Genomic DNA, 23,671 nt, shown 5'->3' on the forward strand with positions numbered 1-23,671 from the left:
CTTCGTTTTTATGATGTGTTTGCCGCGAACTACTGTTTTTCCTTATCCGTCTTTGCTATGAAAAGGCCAATCCATCTCGCTTCGTAACTGCTTTTAAGAAATAAGGATAAGAAGATAAACTTCCTGTAAGAAAGTTCTGTTTGGTAACTTAATGAGGCTAGCGTTCTTTGATAGAAAAACATTAAGCAATCCTAGCATCTGGGTATTTTAAATCAGTCTGTAACTTCAATGGTTTTTCTAAATATTTAACGAAATCGCATGGCATAAAATTGCAATGCAATCTTAAAGGCAACGGTACATTGTAAAATGGATGGAGCATTTTAAGTATGTATACTTGCAACATACATACACAATGTTCTTGTATATGGGTCACTGTAAAACCAAAACAAAAGTGCATTATTTTTATCGTAGTAAGGTTAACCGCGCAAATATTATTGACGACCCAATAAATCTGGTATCAAGTCACCCCGAGAGAGGCAAATAACACGAGTAGACACGAATCTATACGGATACTGGTATGAGTGTTTTATGAGCACTCAAGTGCCTTCCGGACTGGGATGTTTAAAACTCTCGCGAGCAGGGAATCGAGAACATTCCACTCGCACTCACGACACGACAATGTCGGATTTGATCTCGAACGACGACATTTTTATGAGCGGTTAAAAGTTTATGAATATGCTTACAGCGGCAGATTTTTACTTACGCTGTTTATATAAATCCAACATATAAGCATAAGCATCATTGCTATTGCTCACATGAATTGAGTAGTCATACTCTAGCTCTGGATTTTTTTATTCTATTTGTATATTACTGAGTGCTCTGTATAATATAACAAAATATTATATCCCAACTCTTCATAAAAAAAACATTGAGATTCGTCAATAATATATTCGTTTATAAAAGCTAAAAAATATTTTATTTCCTTGCAACATCCTCAAAAGTCCACCAAATGAGACGAAAGAATATCAACAATGAACATTAGAGTTATAGCAATTTTACCGTCATGTTATAAGCAGTAATAACATTTTTATTCCACCATCAACAGAGAGAAATAAACACGTCAACGTGTATCAAACGGTTGCGGAGTATAATGAGAGTACTATGCATAACTTATTATATTCAACACAAATTTTATACAAGCCTAAGTATGACTACAGTCCACGGAGAATTGTGTAACATACCCAGGTTTAAAAATGAAGTATTAATTCGTGCACACATTTTTGCGTGTAGGCAGGTTCATCATCAAAAAAGGATTTACTCAGGTCTGTATATCTAACGTGTACACAATAGAGAGAAAACCACCCACTATCTTGCCCAACCACCATTGTTAGATAATAAAATTAGCAATGAGCCAATTACGTGCTATAGATACAACACAAAACATAGTATCGAAATTCGTAAATAATCTTCAATTAATACACGAAGATTACATAACATTGGCTAATAATAACATATATATTGAGTCCAATTAGCTTCAATAACAACGTATCGCATTTACTGAATAAACATTACCCATTACTTCGTACAAGTTGAAAAGTCGTTGTTTAATTCAAGCGAGAGCATTATAATAATAGTCAAAGACGACTGTGTTTTGAGTTTTAACAGCAAACACCGCTTCTGGGAAGCTCTAACAATACGGCATCGTAAAAATTAAATTACAGCGAATCTCCGAGCAGGTTTCAATTTTCAACCAAGATTCCCGACTCGAGATGGCCGACTCCTCTTACGAAATATTATTGCACCCACAGATACGCCTTTACTACCTATCCGTCCTATTCCATGCAATATTAATATACCATCTAACAAATTAGAAAAGAATGTTAACTAGAACAAGAACGTCAGATGAAATCAGAGCTGCTACGTTAAATTATAGAGCACCTGGAATTACTTTCAGCGGAATAAATAGAAATGTTAATTTGAGACTGTAAAAAGTATCGCAGGACCGTAGCGCGACGGCAAATTAGGGGGAATGGAATATAGTTTACTTTAAGTTAAACTTATTACGGTCCTCGAGAAACAAGCAGTGGGAGGCTCGGCCGGCGCGCGGGTCAAGTGCCCAATTTGTCACCCGCGCAAACTTCCGACTACTTCGGCCGGGCCTGTTCGATTCCATTAAACTTTCGAGACCTTTTGAAGCTATTTTCTTGTTTGAATCAAGATTTGCCTAATTCATTTCAGTGTCTACCTACTTGAACGACTTCGACGTTGGTTTAACGGTTGTAAATATGTCAGTCCCAGACGGTATCATTATTAAAATTACGGGACTCATAATTTAGGAGGTATCCATGAGCGTCAGTGACCTAGCTTAAGTGAGAGTACGAAATCCAAATGAAAGTCGGGACGCTTACAATGCGCTATCATAAAAATTAAATTACGGTAAGAGTTTCTGTGTAAGTGCGCGCCATTTCAGCGAGGCGGGTTAGGCGCGGCGACGGAGCCCCGCCACATCAAAGCGACTCATCCTGCTCGCGGCTCTCTCCCAAATCAAATTTACCAGCTTTCTTTCTTTCTTCTTTTGTAACCGTGCTGGGACTAAGTATTTGACCCATGGTTGGTTACTTGTATACCTGACTCTATAAAATCCGAAGGGACAATGAAAAACTGCCCTCACTAAGCCAAAAATTCATTACAATGTTGCAAGAGCTTCGAAGCTAATGAAAACGAAAAGTATAAACAAGGGGAAAGATGAGAAGAGGAAGTTTACCGCGCCGGGGGTTCTGTACTATCTAAAGAGTTTGTTTGGGTAAACAATTAGTCTTTTACCAACATTTTTGAACAATTTACTTCGCGTTGGACTGCCTTGTAATTTTCGTAAACATAAAGTATTTTGATTCATATTTTTAGCTTTAAATTGCAACGATGATAAGCTTAACATTTTTCCTTAAAATAATCACATACCCAAAAAAAATCTGATTGAAATAACATCCATAATAACACTGAAGCATTTATTACTAACTTGCACCCTCAAGGCGTCGAGGGAAGAAGCAAAAGAAATTAAAAGCCAAGTTGTTTACGTATACACGCCCGGGGCATAGATCAAGTGGCTAATTTGTCAGAGAGGCAACTTGGTGGCACCGGCGCGGTCTAGTACGGCCGATGCGATTCGATTAAACTTCAGCCGAAGTACCAACACAAGAACAAGGCCTACTTAACGCGCTTCTACATTTACGGCGGAAACTTAATTAGCTAACTCTGCAGACTCGGCAGCGATGTATGTGCTATGAATGTTCTACAGTGCCTATTATTATGTTGGTAATTTTGCAAACGTGTGGTGTCATTTTTATGTTATTTTATTTTTACATAATCGATTTTTTGGGATCATTACCAAATTCTAAAATCTACATTGTAGTACTCCAAAACAGGAGCTCCTGTTTTGAAATATCAAGCAACGGTTACTAACACAAAATCGCTCCACTATTAAATATGACCACATTTTATAGAACCCTTATCTTGAAACTTAGATTAAATTAAAGTTTGTACAGCAAGTTTGTTTTCTTACGTAGTGCATATCTATGGTTGGAGATCAAACTTCGTAGGTTCGTAGAAGTATAATTTTAGTTTGTGGGTTTTAAAACTCCTTGGATATTGATGCTGGTAGCTCTGTTTTCAAGCTGGGCACCTTCTTTGGGATGGTCAAGGCATTTAAAGATTACTAGGGACACGTCATCTTGGTCTCTGTATTTTTTTTCTATAATTTAAAAAGGTATATACTACTTTTTCAAAATATCTTTTAATAAAGTGATTTTGTATACCTTCAATATGCATTCAAGAAATATTTTTCTAGGAGGCATTGCAAAGTTATTTCAAAGTATATTAAAAAACTATTTATGCCAATACTAGTGTGATAAATTGATTTATTTAAATATAGATATTGAAATTGTATAAATGTTAACGACGTTTCATATTATAATGGCCGTCTGCCCTTCTGTCACCCTTTGATATTATTTATTTTCTAGTGAAAATGTTTGTTTGTTCGACTTCTATGCTTTCCTTTAATATTTATCTGATAACGATGAAAAATTGCTCCACAGGCTTGGGACGTTTCTGACGAAATATAATAAAGAACTGTATTCGAGATTTAATTTGATTCAGAAAAAAAACGGTTGTTTTATTATGATGCACGTATGTATGTATGATGAACTGTGTAGGTAGAGTGACCTAGTAAACGGCTATTGTTCGTAACGTTTATTATTGTTTTTTATTATTCAGTGACATATCTGTATAGTAGGTACTCGTCACTTGTTCAAAAATAAATGTGTTTTCAATGTTTGTTTCCAATTCAATTTGTCAGTCACGTAGTTTTGTGTGGGTATTTCACTGTACTCTGATATGATTTACAGCTGTCAGTCAGAAAAATATTTTGTTACCAAATATAACGAGGTTCTCTATAAAACAGTATGTTTCTATAAACCTATCACTAAAGTTTTATTTCACAGTTTTAAATATAACTATTATTCGACAAGCGTGTTCAAAGCCGCCTAATTTGCTTTCACCCATTCTTCTTGTAACAAAGATTTTTAGCAAAGTTTCTGCGTTCACATATTAAGCTAAACTTACCTTCAGACAGGTACAGTCGATCAGGCTCAGCTGGCTGTTCACAAGGGCGATGGCGAAGAGTGACGTGAAGGCTGGGTCCTCTCGGAGGAACCTCAGGGGGTGCGGGCTCCGGGGGAGAGTCGCACTCACGCTCACTTGTTTGACCACCGTTGCCTGATGGAGCTGGGAAATAGAAACATGATAGGAACTGATTAGAATAATGTAAAATTAATATAACCTACTTTGACAGACAGTAGGTACTTTGAATCGTTGCGACTTAGGACTTAAAGTTCAGATTTTTTAATGATCTAATGACATACTTAATTTTAAAAAATAATGCCCAAAATCTGACTTTTACGTAGATAGGTTAGGAGTTCTTTTGATTCTGCCCTTTATTAAAATTTAGATAGGTACATATGATATGGCTAACATAAACTTAAAATTCTTAAAAAAGCTCCTAAAATGTAAAAGTAAAATTCAAAAACTTGCAACTTTACCTACATTTTAGAATAATAAACAGCTCACAAATTCATCAAGCCCACATTTCGGCAATTTGATAAGATTATGACGTCACGATGTTCGTCTCACGAAACACGAATACAATTCGCTTCGTTCATTGTGTACGTAGGTACGTGCCAGTCACATGCGTCGGGGCAACTATGCCAGGCATCCTTATCAAAGGCATGCACCCACCTCCGAATTGCGCTCATAATAGGTACACTACAGAATGCCTAAGTACAATAACTAAACTGGAATCCGACACTGAATATGTGTAATACCTCGTCCATACCTTACATTTCGGTACGGCATTATTATTGTTAATGCTTGCAGTTATCATTACATTCCTACTGTTGAGATATGCGGTGCATTTATATTAATTGTGTATGTTATAGATACTTATTTGGACTTAATGAGATTGTTTTACATGTATTTAACTTTAAAATAAATATTTAAATAAATAGATCTTTATACAGTTCTCCTGAAAATACTTAAGGATTTTTTCAAGACACCGGTACGCTGGTTTTCTTTTTAACATTGAGATTGAGTTGCTAGTTGTAGATTTACTAATGTCTGAATGACTGAACCACATACCATTGTTGTTGAGACAAAGTCGTGCGTTGCGCGCGTTGTTGTCGTGCGGGAACTCGTCAGCGCGTCGACGACGCTGCAGCGTGCCACCCGTCTCCGCACTGAAGATCTCCTCACCTGATTATATGTACAAGGAGTTTTAGTTGTTTCAAAAATAAGGAATAAAAAAGATGGTGAAAAGAAGAGTATTGACACTCAATTATTAGCTAGACTCACTCGAAAACAAAACAATTCAGAAAATTAGTTCCGAAGCATGCTGGAATCGAATTAGCCAATAGATAATTTGTTACCTACCACTTCTCCCTACTAATTTTAAGATATTTTTATGTAGATATTTCAATTTAAATATAATAGGAAAAAGCGATGTAGTATACCTTTAGAGTTTCTGTTTCTTCTATAGAATCTCCGGTTGGTACTCTCGTGAGGAAACGGTGACGATTGGCGTTGGGGACTGCTGGCGTATCGAGGCAGTTCCTCGCCTCCTTCTGAACCGTAGATGCGACGCTGCTCGTCTGTAGCAAATAGAAGAATAGGTTAGTTATGTATGCACATTGTTTGCATGCATATTGTTTTGTATGCATATATAAAAATGAAACCCGCTTTCCGTTGTCACGACATAACATGAAAAGGGCTTGACCGATTTGGCTGAAAATTAGAGGGGAGATAACTTAGACCCGGGAGAAGGTTTTAGGCACGGGTTTTAGGTTTAGTTTTAGTTTTTAAGAAAGCTAGTAAATTATAAATCATGCAGTAGGTAGGTATAATATTTTGCAAAAGAAGCCCTAAATATTACATGAACCCCGTTTCTAAAAATCTTTGTAATAATAACGAAAGATTATATAAAACAAACAGTGTTGATCATCCAACATAGAAATTAAACAAAGTCAAAACTAATTATAATAATATTTAAACTCGGCTAGATAAACTATACTAGCCAAGTTAATATAGTTAGGTAGTCTACGCAAATATCTCGAGGACAGGTCACAAAGTACACAGAGGTCAGTCATGATATTAGGTCTTTGAATTACTGTAACATAGATGTATAAGGGTCTTCATTTGTCATGACTATTGCAATCATAAAGGCCATAATTGAAAACGTTTCTAATAAATTGAACCAATTACTGTCAATATGGTCTAGTACTCAATTTTATTAACTGATGAGGCCTGAATTTTGTGATGCCTTTTAGGTAAATTAAATAATAACACTCAAGCAAAATGTTAGACTCAAGAAAATAATGAAAACTACTTTCATAAATAAATGAGTGGTAATATTTTAATAAGAAGCCGAAAATCGATCTCAGTGGCGTGCACTTGGAGAGGCCTATGTCCAGCAGTGGACTGCGATAGGCTGATGATGATGATGATGATGATGATGAATATTTTAATATTCAAACCCTCACTAGAAACAAGATTAACACCACATTTTTTACATGGAAAAGTTACCGCAACTCCCGACGTCCCAGTTATGTTATGACTAAGTAATAATTTTCAACACTTTATACAAATAGGTCAGTATAAAAGTTAAGGGCGGAAAGTTTGGAATTTATGAGGCGGTTTGTTTGGGTAGGTAATTCTAAACAATAACAAACAAAATGTATAACGTTGCCTGAGGTTGTACGGGCGCGAGTCGGCCCGCGGCAAGTCGAGCCCGCATACTCTACTACTCTGCCAAACAGCGGCGGCGGCGCACTATGAAATCACGATGTTCAGAAGACCCGATAATTATTGACTGAAATGTGTCAAGTCATTAGGCATCACCTAATTAAAGATGAGCTTTTGTGACTGAAAATTAATGTATACTTGTAGTCTTTGAACAAAAACTCCATGGGAACACATCCACAGCATCTTAAGGCGTAGTGCGTAACGTTTCAAAAATTGTCATCATCATACAAAATGAAATATTTTGCCTAGACTCAAAATTCTGTCTCTCTAACTATTTAGTGGCCGCGTGCAATAGTAACGGCCTGCTCAAATAATTCCTCTTAACATGGCAAAACTGCGGATGCAGCAAAAAAAACACACCCCAGTCTGGCACGGTACCAAATCCATAGGTTCACAGTTTATACGTTCAAAATATTTTTTTGCTATTTCAAACTATATATTAAAGGTATTTATTATATATCAGAACTATTGCACTATTAAACTATAAAATTGCAAACCCAATAACTTACAAAGTAATAAATTATAAGACAAGTAATTATTATAAACAATTTAATTCTAAGAAAATGATCTACATGTTAGATAATAGAGGATTGCGTAAGTAGCCCGCGTAGGTACTAGGAAACTCATATCCAAGTAAGGGAGAAACTTTGCAAAGGTTCGACGAAAACCGACTCGGGAGTCGAAACAAATTGAAGTTCCGGAAACGATGAACGCAACCGCGAAAATATAATAAATAAGCACCTTCAAAGAAATTTCCTAAGTAAACTTGTAACTACACCGCCTATGTTGTTACGAATTGGTATAAAAGAAAGTTGTTGAGCGAAAGAAAATGAATTAAAAATACTCGTTCAGATTGGTAAGTTTCGCAATACTTTGGAAATTTGTTGGCAACGTTAACACAGCTCTCCGTAACGAAACGTGAATAAATTGAAAATAAGCAGAGAGACGCAGTCATTTGTAACTTTAGGGAAAGCATTTTAATATTTTTTGAAAGTCGACGATGAAAAGATGTTAAGAAGTGGAGTAACGTAGGCAGACATAAAAAAGTAAGAACTTAATAAAAGAATTAGTCAGTAAGTGAATCAGCACCGCTCACTGGTATTTATTTGTAAAGTTACGGCAACTTGTTTATCTCGTATGCACGCACACAAAAACAAATTTTAACAATTCAAAATTCCCAACTGAAATAATATTAAAGGGTTTGAATGTAACATTTAATGAAAGTTAAACCGGCACGGTCTGTGTAGCCAACGGCTGTATGAAACTAAACACCTTGTTTTAGTTTACTCAACGATTCTACAAACTCAATTAGCATTACAACCTCTGAAAGTCACTTTGGCCGAAATGAAATTATGTAGGAAATAAACGCGGTTAGGGTGGATACACCTTACATGAATATTTTCCGGATAACGTGTCCTATTCCGTACTGTTTATATCGGTGTAATTTGTTTCAGTTTATGGTTATGATATATTCAGGCATTTAAAGACAACGACCGCCAGGTAAACTGGGCTGTGTTTAGAATGTAGTACTTATCTTAGAAATCCGTATTCAGATATCGTCCTGTGATTTAGCTAGCTTTCGAAAGTGAATAGTTAAACCATAATCACGTGAATTGAAGGATTACTGATAACTGCGTCACTAATACTGTTGACTGAACTGAAACTCTGAAACATCCGGCATCGCTTACATAATGTCATAATGCTCTGTGATACATGATCGAGCTTGCGATTACCATCGGAAACACAACCATTGCCTCTATATTATAGTCGTATCAAGTCCAATGTTGCACTATAAACCATATCATAAAGTAAATAAGGACTTCTATAAATTTTTTGACTATTTAACACCAATTAAATAATACCCATAGGTATAAAAATTATGAAAAAGATCGATACATACGCAATCTTTCCCAACCGATCAGAAATGCAGGCAATATTTGCGAGGTTCAACTGTTTTTTCAACCGACTTCAAAAAAAGGAGGAGGTTCTCAATTCGGCTGTATTTTTTTATGTTTGTTACTCGATTTCTCAAAGACGCCTGGGCCGATTTCAAAAATTCTTTTTTTATTTGAAAGGTTATGCTTGTCATTTGGTCCCATCGTCATCAGGTCAGGATCTGATGATGGAAACCCTGAGAAATCGAGGGAAACTTTCGAAAGTTGTAGGCATACTTAGGGTAAAAACTTGACATTCAGGTGCATGCCTGAAAGCACTATTCAACAGTGAAGGTTTGAAGCTGACCTGATGATGGAGACCAGAGAGGGTCGAGGGAACTCGACAACTGAATATGTAAACTACCTCGTGTTTGGGCTTATATTATTTGTATTGACGAGACCTTTGCAACAGTGCAGGTTTGGAGCTGACCTGATGATGAAGGTCGAGGGAATTCGACAACTGAATATGTAAAATACCTCGTTTTTGGGCTTATATTCTTTGTATTGATGAGAACTTTCCACATATATGGATAGTGACAACTATTTGTATCACTGAAAAGTTGTAAATAAAAAACTTTTTTACAAAAAAATTAAACCGACTTCCAAAAACACTAAAAAGTAAAAAAAAAACTAATTTTAGGTGCATCGGCCTAGAAGTCGGTGGCAAAATTAACTTAGTAACATCCATTAGACACCGACTTCTAGGCCGATGCACCTAAAATTAGTTTTTTTTTTACTTTTTAGTGTTTTTGGAAGTCGGTTTAATTTTTTTGTAAAAAAGTTTTTTTTCTTATCATAGATCGTATGAATATTTAACTGTTAGGTTCCTCAATTCCTAGCATATTATCACCCTTATCATGTAAGCCTTAAGGTATAAATTTGAAGAGCAAGTTATCTGGTTCAGAGACGCGATGCTTCCCTTTAGTAAACAACTCAAGATTGAATATGAAAATTTAATCGACTAATTTAATCGAAGAGAGATACCTTGTAGCCGTCGACGGCTGAGTTATTAAACGTCTCCGCGTAGGCATTGAGCTTGTAAATATGAATTCATAATAAAATATACTTCAAATATATACCAAGCCGACTTCATTGTTGCGACTGGGAATACCAACATATTACTTCGATGTACGTAAACATAGAGGTCAAAGAAAATAAATAGGTTTTTATTATTCCATTATTACGTTATGTTCTGCCAAATCACTAAGAAGTACAGCCGATATTGTAGGTAAGTAAAGGAATGAAAGAGATATTTTATTCCAGATCTGGAATTATTCAAGCTGAGACCTGCGAGCAGCGTTCATTTGTAAGCCGCCAAAGTTTGACAAGTTAGGTTGCATTTAAATGCTGCCGGTGGAAGGTTCAGCAGCCAGCCTTTCTCAAAATTAGCATTTTTCAAAGTCGAGCCAGCCTGGTGTCTGCGCATTCTCACCAGACTTGTACTTTTAGAGCATGGATAATGCACGCATTGCTTTTTTACACAAACTTTCTCAAGAATTCCCTGTAAACTTGAACAAAAATAAAAAGTTCCCGCATAACAGCCAGTGGTTGTGATAACATTAACAAATAGTAGTAGCCTTGAAGAACCCCGAGAGCACTGGAGCTGACGTGAACTGCATAAATAAACGGGGATCCCGCCGCTATGAAATTCATATTTAAAAAATGTTAGCTGAGTAATAGTCTTCTTTGGGGAAAAATAATAGATTCCTTTACTCCTGCGATGAAAATGACCTGAATTAAATTTTCACATTCAATCGTCGCTGTTTGCCCCTGAGAGTGATCGCGGGCCGCCGCCGCAGCTCCCGCGCGCCGCTCCCGCCCCGCTACCGTCTGTCGGTTCTCATCATACCTATTTTTGTTTTCGGCAATATAATCGCAGACAAAATTATACATTACGTATGGAAGAGTTATGTTTTATCCCACAAGGAATACTCGTAACCGCAAACAGTATAGATAACTCTTGACGTGGAAACCTTTGATGTGTGTAAACAGTAAACATTTCGTACATGAAGGGGTAGCTTAGTGAAGGTGATGTAATATTGTATCTATAGTCATACTGAATTACAGTTTTCAAATGAATTCCGAACATGATTTGGCTGACAATGCCTTTTTCAAAAGAAAGAGAACTTTTTTTACCGTCTAGGCTCTTCGTATTAATAAGTGCTTTTTTCTGTTGCAATTAATTCTCTAGACAGATATGACATAACTAAGGTTTTAGTCTTAATTAATTCAATACTCAGCTAATAAATCTGTCTGGTTCGGGATCACTTAAATTAGTGTAGATATTTAATCAAGCCATCGACGAATTAATTTGGATCCCAAGTTCCAGTAACTTCATCTGTTTACATATCGCTAGAATGTTGTCTAGATTATTTAACTTAGCCATTAAGTCGAGCCAGATAAAATATTAGATCGTACTGAAACCACTTAGAGCTATTTCCCCGGGATTGCGTGATAGCAACACTTAATTTACAAGCTCCATTTAATTTGAACTATTTTGAGGCTCAGGCAGGAATTTAAATATCTGCAGATAAGGAGCTCACGCGAATTGTTCGCCGCCGTCGACTGAGGAGCGCTCCGGCTAAATTACGAGATTAACGAATTAATGCTACACAAATTTCAGCTTTTAGACGAAAAAATATACAACCCTTCAGACTGCATAAGCGATTTAAGGTACTTCAGCAAGTGTGTCAATTAATGTATTTCTAATTGAGTTATGCTATAACATTCAAATTCAATTTAATACTAAAACTAAACTTAAACCGAATTAACCGTATAAATATATCTGCCACCCTATTCACAAAATTGCGCACCCAATATTACGCTTATCTCAAATAACGATGCTGTTACCGTAAAATGTGAATACATATGTAATAAAAGTGAACCTACATGTTTGTATTAAAAGCAAAATCGTTTCGACAAGTTCTGAAAAGCAATGGGTAACTCTGCATCGAGAAAGCGATTCAAATAAAAAATAAATCTCAATTCAGAGGGCGAAAACTAGTTACAAAAACAAATGTAGGTACATACTTGGAAAATATACTTTTTTAAATAGAATGTGGGGCTGAGAGCAAAGTGCAGAGATTAGACACGGGGACCATCAATTACTCGTAATCCGAGGCACGTGCGAGCCGCTCATCGCGTCGCAAACCTATGGGGATTATTGAAATATTCTATACCCACACGCGACGTACGCGCTCGCACACCCGCTTATAAGCTTTTCAATAAAAACAGATAAGAAATTATGCAAAGGTTTGTCGCGTGCAATTACAATTTAGAATAAACTTGTCAGTGCATAATAAATCAAAAAGGAGGAAACAGCTTTACTACTTTCTGTTTAATTTTCCTTTAATTTAATTCGTACATGACGGACGCATAATCCTTTCTATTCGTGGTACACAACGGCCGTAGAGACATCTATAGCCGTCTCAATTTCACACCTATTTTGCGAATCTGACCGGTAGTTCAATTAATCTTGCTGCAGATTGGATTGGATGCGATATTTGGACGCCTGTAGGCACCTTTGATGTGCCGCGTCAATTCTAACGGAGTCCCTAAATCTCTGAGTCAAACGAAACAGTACAGATATTTGGAATAGTTCGAAACTGTAATCAGTGAAACGTGCAATTCAAGAAGATTTTGAAGGCTCTGATCTCTATCTTTCTGTTGAGTTACACGTAGCTTTGTAAGGGCGATTTTGCCTGGTAAAATTAAAACAAAGATTTGTGATATTTGAAAATTTTGTAGGTATCCTTCGTAAAAAGAAACTCTACATCACAATATTGGAATAAATATTGCACCCTAGATTTTAATCAACTAACTTGCAGTAAATGGACTACATACATACATAGATAACTATCATCACACTTCAGTAAGTGGGTGAAAACTTGCAAGGAACAACACTAGTTTTGTTCATACCCAAGTATGTGTACTTAGTGCTAGTACTAGGACCTGTGTACTTAGTGTTCCCAACTTGAAAACTAAAGACTTTCATAGCAACCTATAACATAGTACAGTCTTAATCATACGTAACGAGTTAAACAAGAACTTATCGAGCGAAAAGGTGCGGTTAACGTGAACGGGTATCAAAAGAAGGTTCACGGTCAGAAGTTAATACTTTTATATTAAGTTTATTTTTATTTTAGATACAATAATTAGAATTAGATATAAATACTCCGATCTCGACACTATTGGACGTATACCTTCGGGGTATAAGAAATTTGTCCAAATCTAAAACAGAGCGCCAAGACAAAACCTTTCTGTAAGTGTTCGTGACAAATCTCTACTTATTATTTAAAAGGCTCATTTAAACTAGAGGAAGTTATTTGTCTGAAAACAATTCAAGACTTTCTGACGACTCAAAAAATGGAAATGTCAAGAGGATTTTTGTCAGGATTATTTCAGTCCCTATTTATGTCATCTGAACTAAGTATTCTCTTGAATACTATAACTTGAGTGATAATTAAATATGTATCTCGACAAATCCGGCCGCCTGTCCGCCAGGCAATCTTGTAAAATATTCAATCAACCTCGTTGGGTTACTAAACAGAATAACCAATTAGATAGCTACTCCGCGCCTAATATTCATTACTTACAGTTAAGATATCTACAATAGCATGAATACATGCTATTGTTGGATTGGTATACTCGATCATCATTATGCTATGTTGTGACACATTTGGAGCGAAAACACTAATTAGGTTTAGTGCGCATTCAGCTGTCACGGTTCAACATGTAAGCGCATCGCAGGTTACGATGAGCACAGATCTGCTTGCTTAGCTATGCATGCGTAAGCACGACGTCTCTGCAAGTCGACGTGTGTTTCCACCCTCGCACTGTATTTCTGCAATCGATGAGACTTTTCCGTCGCATACAGTCCCTTCAGCAGTCTGCTACGACATCCAACATCCATAAATGGATGTATTGTGAAAGTATAAACGAATAATTCCTATGCAATGTTGTTGTTTGCTCAAACAAATAGAAATGTGTCTGGTTTACACAAGCTATTTCTGTCTACATTGTAAATAAAAGATACAAATACAACTTTTCGAAACGATTTAATTACTAATCCATTGGAATAAAGTTTGCAACAGGCTACTTTTTGTTTCGATCGGATGCTTTGAAACTGAACATACATTAATTCATCAGTCAACAAGCAAACGAAGTAACTTCAGCACGTGTGAGTGTCTCATTAATGTAATGATCGAGTTCGCAAATAAAACATAATGCAATGTTAATGACCCGTTAAAGTTACTTACCTGTTCCCGCCAGCCGTGCGGTTTCATGGAGTCAACTACGAGTTTTCTGGTAAAGAGGGTAAATGAGCTTGTATATGGCGCCCTCTCGTGACCTCCCGACGAACAAAACGACAAAGAGAGGTACGGCAACATTTACAGAGAAAATGGCCGTGGGGCAGTCAGGGCGACCCTCTACCCTTTGTTTCCTTAAAGCGCCTCACCGCGCCGCTTGCCGGCAACTTGCCGAACCTTTCGACGAAATATGTACACTGCGATTTGCGGCCTTTGTTCTAACATATTAATGTGAATTCCTAAATGTATTTATTAACTTTTGGCAGCCCCATGCGTGCTTGAATTTTACAGTATGAGGAAATTCCTGAATTAACATTCTTGTATATTTTTTGCGTAGTGCGAGTTATATTAGTACGTAATACACATACGACGACATACGTATTTTATGCATGATTTAATAAAAGTTGTAGAAGAATGCTTGTTTTTTTGTTCTTACATCCGCTGTCTGTGGGGGACACCGGGGCGGACGCGACGAGCGAGACGCACACCGCAGGAATTTCTAAATCTTCATAAGATAATGGATCGCTTCGCGAAAGAAAAGGACCTCTCGGCTTGGAACTTTGTTGAATTCCTGACTCATAATTAATAAAATTACTTTTTGGGAGCTTTCCTCAACTTCAAAGAATTTTAGCATAAAAGAAAAAGTTAAGTAGATGAATTATTTTTGAATGATAAAGGGAATAATTTTGGATATTTATACACTTAGGAGTTGAGTTATTCCGAACATTTTCACCGTCGTTTTGAATATCATAAAGGAACAATGCAAAAGATTTAGAAAATAACAAAAATAGTTGCAACTGCCCTCTTATAGGGAACTGCGTATTTTATTGTTTCAAAGTTGTTACAATATTGACACACTTATTTTTTAGTAGTATACTTAAGAAAGCTGAAGTCCGCTCTCAAGGGTAAATTGCATTTAGTGAGGACTATCAAGAAAGTATTTACCCTGCAATTGAACTCTACGAGATTTATAGGATTTCTCTCGACGCATATTCTCGAGAGCTCTTTTCTTTTAATTTCTTATTCTTCGTGTATTTACGTTCGTGCTTGAACTCTGCAAATATTGGTCTTCACTATAAAAATACATAATTGCTATTAAAGTAGCGAATTTTGTAAGCTCACATTTTATAATAGGATAAAAGCTTAGTTGATGGCTATTGTTCGCGATTTGAATTCGTTGAAATAGATAGAGGGATTGGGTTGACATATTGTAGATTGGTAGGTAAGCCCCAACGGTCACTTCAAAGGGAATAAAAGTGCTAATTCGTAGCGAACATCAGTCGATGAAATTAGTCGAAGGTCGCGCTTATCTGGCCGGTGTGCTGATAAGCGCCCGCATGTCGGATTATAGTGGAGTCGCGCGACAATCGCACGGTCGTGGCTGTCGTCAGTCGCAGTGCAACGACTGCTAGTTTAATTCGTGAAGCCACATAAATCCCTGTTTGATGAGGGTGGCGCGCTTTCATTAGATACGGACTCGGAGCAATCGCTGTTGATGATAGCGTGTCATTGTCTCTCGTTACGTCAATACTTTAGTTCATGTGTGTTTTATCGTCCCTCCATTTGATTTTAACTTTACAAATAGAGAATTAAAGTTGTGTTTTACTAGCTTTTAATAGATTAAGTTCAAAGACATGATCTCCATTTTTCGTAGTAGCCTTTTTATATTTTTTTATATCCTTTATTTTATTTTTTTATATCTACGAATATTGCCTAATTCTATTATTACAAAATATAATTAGTTTCATTATAAAAAGGACGAATGTTACTAACTTATATACTCTTTTTGTATAACTACTATTGTATTCAAAACACGTCTTCTTTATTATAAAAACTAATTTAATTATGAATATTGTGTACACGAACTATACTATATGCCTACCAAATTCACATTAACTAATCATATTTTCCTTTAAAAATCAACATTCATAACGTACATACACATAAGTCATCACAAGTACTTATTTCATATAATAACTCTGCTCAGCTCATCATATGACACATCAAAAAGGCTTTTAAAGTAATCAATCAATTGGTTAGGTTGATTCACTATGTTTATGGTGAGGTTCCGTTCAAGCGACATGTCAATATGCTATGCCACCTCCTGTACAAAGCTACCTGTCACGAAGCGAACATTTATCACAATTCCACCGAATTTCCTTTAAGCTTACAAAGATATCGGCTTCCCTGTAACTGTATGGGCGGATCGTGTTATCACACAAAATATAGCATTACATTATAGAATAGATTTATAGGTGATATTATGAGCCGTTGTAAATCAGCCACACCCTTTACACAATTGACTGACAAGAGGATATGAGCCTAAATGTCGGTTGAGAAAGTTTTTTATACGATAAATCATTAAATAACAGTAATGAATCTTGACAAGCCTTTTAATGTAAAATTCTCGTACCTAGATAAATATGTAATAAGGTAAGGCTGACCAGAGAAATCATTTTGTAGGTACTCAAACCAAATTAATACAGAAGTGGTGAACAATCTTTCTACTAAACAATTAACAAACAATAAAAACTAAAAGAAACACAAGCAAAACATTTATAAGTCAGCGACAACGAATGGCTATTCCATTAAGCACATAGAGGCACAACGTTGTTATTGTCTTACTTACACTTGAGCGGCATACCTGCGCCTCACAAAGGTCGCGTACACAAGCTTAATTGAATAAACCTAACTGCTTGTGATTCAGGGAAGGTAATATCAGGTGCCTCCCTCGCTTTTGAAAAACAATAACCGTGGAACATTGCGCGGAAACCTTTATACAAAAGAGAGTCGCTCAATGAAGTTGCACGCCGAAGAATTTCCATGCAATAACGGGGCATAGCCTCGGCGAGGATTCTTGTGGAGCGCGGCCGGAGATATTGCGTACTTACTGGGCTTGCCTCTAATAACACCGCCGATACCGTTTGTGTAAGGAGAAAAATACGAAATGAAATGGAAACTACCAGACGCCTTATGGTTTCCAATCTCGACTAACATTACACGAAGGTACGGGAGCTATTTCGCATTTTAATATTCTATGAAGATTGAGAATAAGTCGTCAAAGTTTCGTATAACGTAGGCAATCATCTTTCTGAAGACAGCAAGTGGAAAGATTTTGATTATTTCTTTATAATACTCTGTGTACTCGGTGGTTACGGCAAGTAGATCTCTTGAAAATACAATTTTACTTGGGTACATTTACGTTCTATTGCACTACTCGGCTTCGTAACCACTATTGAGTCAGTTTTTTCTCCGTTTATAAAACTAATCTTTTCAGTAGCTGCTGCTTGCTCCAGTTTCGCTAAAGAACTCGTTAACGATAAGTGTTATCTATAAAAGGCTACAGTTTTAAACAAGAAAGTTTGGAACTATAAGCAACAATCCTGTTTAGTGTAATACTCAGGTTAATTTTAGGTAGAGTATTATTACAAAACGCCGTAGTAAAAATAGGTATTCTAAAAATATATCTTATCATCAGAATACATAACATATTTAAAGCCGTAAATTCTGCTTTTGAGCATGAACTAATGTTCATTGGACCCGGTGAGTACAAAAAGAGAAGTGTGAGCCTATATTTGTAACAACACTGCTAAATCGTTTGGAGAACATAACTTCGTGACATTTATAAATAAAATTTGTATGTGTACATCAATATAAGTAATAGGCGCAGGTATGTAAATGTAGGCACACTCGACGGAGCACGAGTCTCGCAGACTGAAAGTTGGTCGTGCCTAGTCTCACTCGCCCTTGACTGCTTCTTAAGAATTCTCGAGCCCGTCGCTCCTCTATCTACTTACTAATTTAATTAATATTATTCAAATCGTCTTTCATAGTCCTCTTGTAACCTTTCTCGCTATGAATGGGTTTCACATATTTGCAAAGCTCTTTACAAAATCGTTCAACCCGAAATATACGAAAACGCTTGATTGCGCATGAAAAATGCCTATCTAGTATATTTCAAGTTTATATTATTTTTTCATCCCCAAATCAGCATAAAATTAGAACTCATAAATGAAACATGTTGTAAATCTTTTTTTGCGACGCGGCACACATAGCAATTTGTTATCGTTATTAATTTTAACGCGCCATTTCGAAAAAATGAACGAAAATATAACGTTATATTTGTTATTTGTGTAATACAATGGGTATTCTGGAACAGCAATTAACCCATCACTGGCAGTGGCGGTAGACAGACACATCGATTACCAAATTCGGAAAACGCATTTATGATGCGACGTAGCCGTGCATTAAAGCTCTGCAAATGCCATCACGCGGCGAGACTAATCACATTAGTGGCCATCGCAAAGGTAATGCTGGTAACAACCTAAAAAGCCGCCATTTGCATGTCAGAGCGGACCTCAGGAACTCGCACTACACTGCAGCGTAAATTATTCACTCTCATATGAATCTCATATCGGAGATGGATACTAAACTTCGTACTCAACGTTAGTTATAAATAAAAGATTTCCTCTGAACAAAACAAATTTGAAATTCTCATAGAACGGACTTATGGAAAATGTTTACTTAATAGGAGTATTGAACTGTGTGTATGGACTGGGTGCTACGGAGATGAAAATTTCAGGTGGGTGAACATATTTGGTATATATTGAATCTACTTATGGGCTAATCTTTATATCCAACTGGATATATCCAGTAGAAATGGTTAAATACTTTTTTCCTTGAATTGTAGCAGGTAAATTGTATTTTATTTCATGGTCTATTAAAAGTACGTGAACAATAGAGGGAAACACAATGAACAAAGAGTTAAATGAACGTGTACGTGCATTTGTGTGATCGAATGAACAATCAGGTTTGAAGGACTACTATTGTACCAATACGCACATTTTTGTCACTTTCAATTCGTTATTTATTAACCTCGATCAACTGAAAGAAGCTTATCGATCAAGGATATCTATGTGTGTCATCAAATAATGTACCTACGTAAAATTCTAAATCTTTTAAACGTTCAGATCACCTATCGAAATTAAAGAGTAGGTTAGAAGTATGACAAGACAATATAAAAATAGTCATTCCATAAGAGATAGGTTTTCATTATAAGAAAAGGGTTCTTATAGTATTAAAATATAATGTTAACGAGATATTTATAGTGCAAGAATATTAGCATTAATTTCTTCAGAAAAAATCCTAATAAGGATCATAATCAAACTCTTATGTTTTAAAACAATAACTAAAATGTCCACAAAGCCAATTTATTTGCCATTCATTTTGTATCGATATTTTCTGCACGGTAAAAAAAAAACTTTGGCTTTACATATTTTAACGTAAAAATGTGACAAGCATTGGTTATTTTGTGAAACAATTGAAATATGCGCTGTTAATGCTATTTGTACATTTTGAACGTAAAATTTGAAAGGGCCTCTCGATCATATCATTTGATCATAAATCTTACTTTTGTACACTCATTTATGCTTTATATCTTTTTGATTTTTTCGTAAATTCCATTTTCGGTATGTCCATTTTTCAGCGACGGTTTCACCCTTCTAAAAGGATCACGGACAATAAGTCATGTGAAGTTCACCTGTAGGCTTACCCTAGTACTCTAATTCGGCGTTCTAATTTTGAATGACCCGTTATAATTATTCATAACCGCTAATTAATCAGACGTGGCAAGTTCTCATTGGCATCGAGAGCACACATTGATCGCTAAATAGTAGCAGCCGTGCCCGTAGCTCTCGAACATGACGCTTTATCAACAGACCGGCAATTGTCGAAACTAATATGTAGCATACGGGCCGTTATACGTACGAGCGTTATACGGCATCATCCAATTAAGTGCATATTTACACCCCATATGAGCACCCGACATTATTGCCATGCAGTTTACACGTCATACCGGTGCCTTTACGTTCCGTTCAGCAGTTCGATGCAAAGATATGTAGTCATGTTTACCCGATACTCTCGTGACTATTGAGCTCCCGATGAATACTTAACGCGAGTGTCCATACAATACAAGTTCTATGTGTGTTGACAATATAAATGTTATTCGTCTGAAGATTTTCTTTTGTTTACAGGATGTTCCAGTATTTGAAGCAAAACACCGAGTCAAGTCAGCGAAGAAGTCAGTACAAATCCTGCGTCTATTTCCAAGAATATACAACTATTATCTCAATTTTATATTTAGTTATGTAAACATACATATTATTTTTATTAAAATTGCTTCATACATTCCGTAATCTGTAAAGCTCTTCTCATTAAATTGAAAAACACGATATTTATTCAATAAAATGTACTACGTACTGCGCATATTATCTCCATCATTCTATAAAACGTCGTTTCATATCACAATAAAACTCGTACAATATTTAACGTATCTAGTCTCAAATCTCCAATAGCATTATTTTTCCAATAAAACGCTTGTCATCGGGAATTTAATAAAATCTTATTGAATTGGTGCCCACTTGATGCTTCGATGTTTATTGAGAAGGAGGTACTGAGAGTCTGTTTCCTACACACGCTCAATTAATAATACTTTTAATTTAGTACTGGCGTACACAGAAAAGAAAAATAAATCGTCACAATTGCTATAACTAGAAATCTCAATTTCAATTACTTGTTCCTTTGTGAACTGTTTTGTTTAGGTTTACAGGACCTATACAACCTCCTTAGGCAAACTTTGTCGGAGATTTACTCGCAGAATTATTAACAGCCACGATTAAAAATAAAATCTGTCTCAGTTTTTTGCAGAAAACGACTCCCTCTGGGTTATTACAAGCGGATGAGTCTAGACGGGATCAAACAAGTACTTTTTATCTCATAAAAGTGAACGAAAGTTAACAATCCAATAGCTCAACAAGTCAACATTAATCTGTTTATTTTATTTTATTAATGAACGTTATCATTTTTCAATCACAAAGTATTTAATCACCTTAAGTCAAAGTTTGTCTTCATCTCTTTCCGCGATCGTAATGACATCAACAAATTAATATTGAATAACATTTTATTTATTACAAGAAAATGAGAAGCTAAATCATTTGAAAAGAAAACCAATAGTACCAAAATAACTTGTAGTCACTGAACAGTTGATAAAGATCAGTATTGGAAGAAAACATTAAAGGATTCCTCTAAATAAAGCAGCCTACAAGGAGGCCAGAAAGATAACGCTATCTATGTCTTTATGTAATATGAAGTAAGGTAAAGGCAATATCTAAGCCGCAATAACATGAACCTTTATAATATTCCTTTATGATAATGTTGTACGCTCTGTTAGGTAAATATAGTCGCGCATGCCGCGGAAATATGAAACAACGTTAAACTAACACAAGATTTAGTATTGGTAGTTTAGTGTACCTGTTTGTGTACTAAACTACCTTGCTGAGCTTCCAACTTGTATTATGTAGCAGCTCAAAACTAATGTACGGAGTTCATGTACTATTTATATGAAGAGTTCTTCCTTATTAAGGAAATTATTTTGTGCGGAAATTTTGCATATGGATTTGATAGAAAAAACGAAGATATTATTTATTATTTGAACTTTTTATCTTGTATTTTTAATGTTAAACAAAACAAATTAACTGTACGAAGATAAAGAACAATTTAGCTGAAACGATAAAATGTAATAGAGAGGAATAATTCGTGTAGAACTACGAGGTACTTACGCCTAATCCCGCACGGATCACATGCAGTAAGCCCTAATGTTTACAAATGTTTCTATAACGAAACCTTCATTTATATAAATAAATGTTTTATTGTACGTAAACGTTGTCCAAGCTAAGGTTACATAACATTCAAATCAATACAAAGCTTGGACCAACGACTAGCATTTATTCTCATCGGGGCGACACACGAATTTTCGTCATAAGCTCGATCTAAACCTTTATCGATGCAGAGCCATTCAAAAAGCACCTCTATTGTTTAGCCTGTAAGGTTCTACGGATCGTTACACATGTGAACCGTTTCACAAGGGTTATTATCATGACTGAAGCTTTGTTAATCCTTTCTATTCTGTAGCAATCGATGTGCAGGATTCGTGCGTGACATTATAAGAGCTATTTACAATGTTACTATACGTACCTGGAGAGTATGTCTAATGACCCATTGATTCTTACCCTCAATAGCATTCAGTTGAATTAATCCATATCATTTTTTTTTCAAAAGAGTATAATTTTATTTAACCAGCTTTACACTGTAAGTATGTTTGTAAAGTAACAAACAATTGCAGGTAAAGGGCCGCGCAACATCGGTCTTCGATCAACAAACTTACTTTCCGCACTTGACTTCTACCCTACTTTGTTTCTATCTCCAAATGCTGCAGCGATGGAGCGTCTTGTCTATATGCTTGTATTCGATTCCCAACACAACTTTGTTGTCACGTTAAGTTGTTTGTGCACGTGACTTGATTGATTCAATAAATTGATCCGTAAGCCCTATATACGTAGATGGCTTTACTGTATTTAATCCCCAAATGAGTCTAAAAATAAGCCCAAAGAATAACGGACTCAGAAGTATTTGGAGAGCAAAGGAAAACTCCGCTGTGCATCTGTATGACTTCATTAAATCCTTAGTTTGTGTCGCAGACGGACGGAGCGGAGGCTGCGCTGGGTTTACGTGTAAAGTTTTCCTCATAAGCTCACCGCAGGGCGCTCCCCTATCAATTGCCGTGATCCCGTGCCCCCGTGCACTCCGCCTTCCTCCCACTGCCCCTGCAAGCCCCACTAATGATCCCACTTGTTAGGGCTCAGCACGGACCTTCGGCCGTGTCACTTGCTGAATAACAAATTCCAAGCTGATCCCACTTTGCTATAGCCACTAGAACTAACAATCGTAGGTCATAAGTTTGAGTGTAGGTATTTGAACCCAAGCTATATGTAACTAATTAAAAGTTGCACGCTACTGTAAGCTTAACATAATTCTTATTTTATTTGAATACGGACTTTTTAACGGACATTTTGAATGTCAAAAATTTTAGTTTCAGTTGTAAATGTGCGGCATGCGACCAGAAAGCGACCACGCCAAAAATGCGATCGGAAATTGGAGGCAAATTCTACAGAAATTTCATTATACTTCCAACTGGCGTTTTTATTTATACGTAATAAACAGCGTGAATACAAAAACACAACACATGATCCGCAGGGATATAAATTCCATTTTTAATCTGCCAGACTCATACTCGGCTGACATTCA

At 36.2% G+C, this 23,671-nt stretch overlaps 1 protein-coding gene across 4 annotated transcripts in view; it reads right to left on the bottom strand.

The window, feature by feature from the left end:
• Window positions 1-23,671, bottom strand: part of Ten-a (Tenascin accessory) — a 265,476-nt gene that overhangs the window by 168,868 nt on the left and 72,937 nt on the right. For all 4 annotated transcript variants that reach the window (XM_049840909.2, XM_049840910.2, XM_049840911.2 and 1 more), the window contains 3 exons: window positions 6,000-6,137; window positions 5,629-5,742; window positions 4,558-4,719 (listed from right to left, as the gene is read on the bottom strand). In XM_049840909.2, coding sequence (XP_049696866.1) covers window positions 4,558-4,719; window positions 5,629-5,742; window positions 6,000-6,137 — 414 coding nt within the window. The remainder of the gene's footprint in view (window positions 1-4,557; window positions 4,720-5,628; window positions 5,743-5,999; window positions 6,138-23,671) is intronic.

Source organism: Helicoverpa armigera, chromosome 10 (assembly GCF_030705265.1).
Source record: "Helicoverpa armigera isolate CAAS_96S chromosome 10, ASM3070526v1, whole genome shotgun sequence".
In the NCBI taxonomy this organism is placed as follows: Eukaryota; Metazoa; Arthropoda; class Insecta; order Lepidoptera; family Noctuidae; genus Helicoverpa; species Helicoverpa armigera.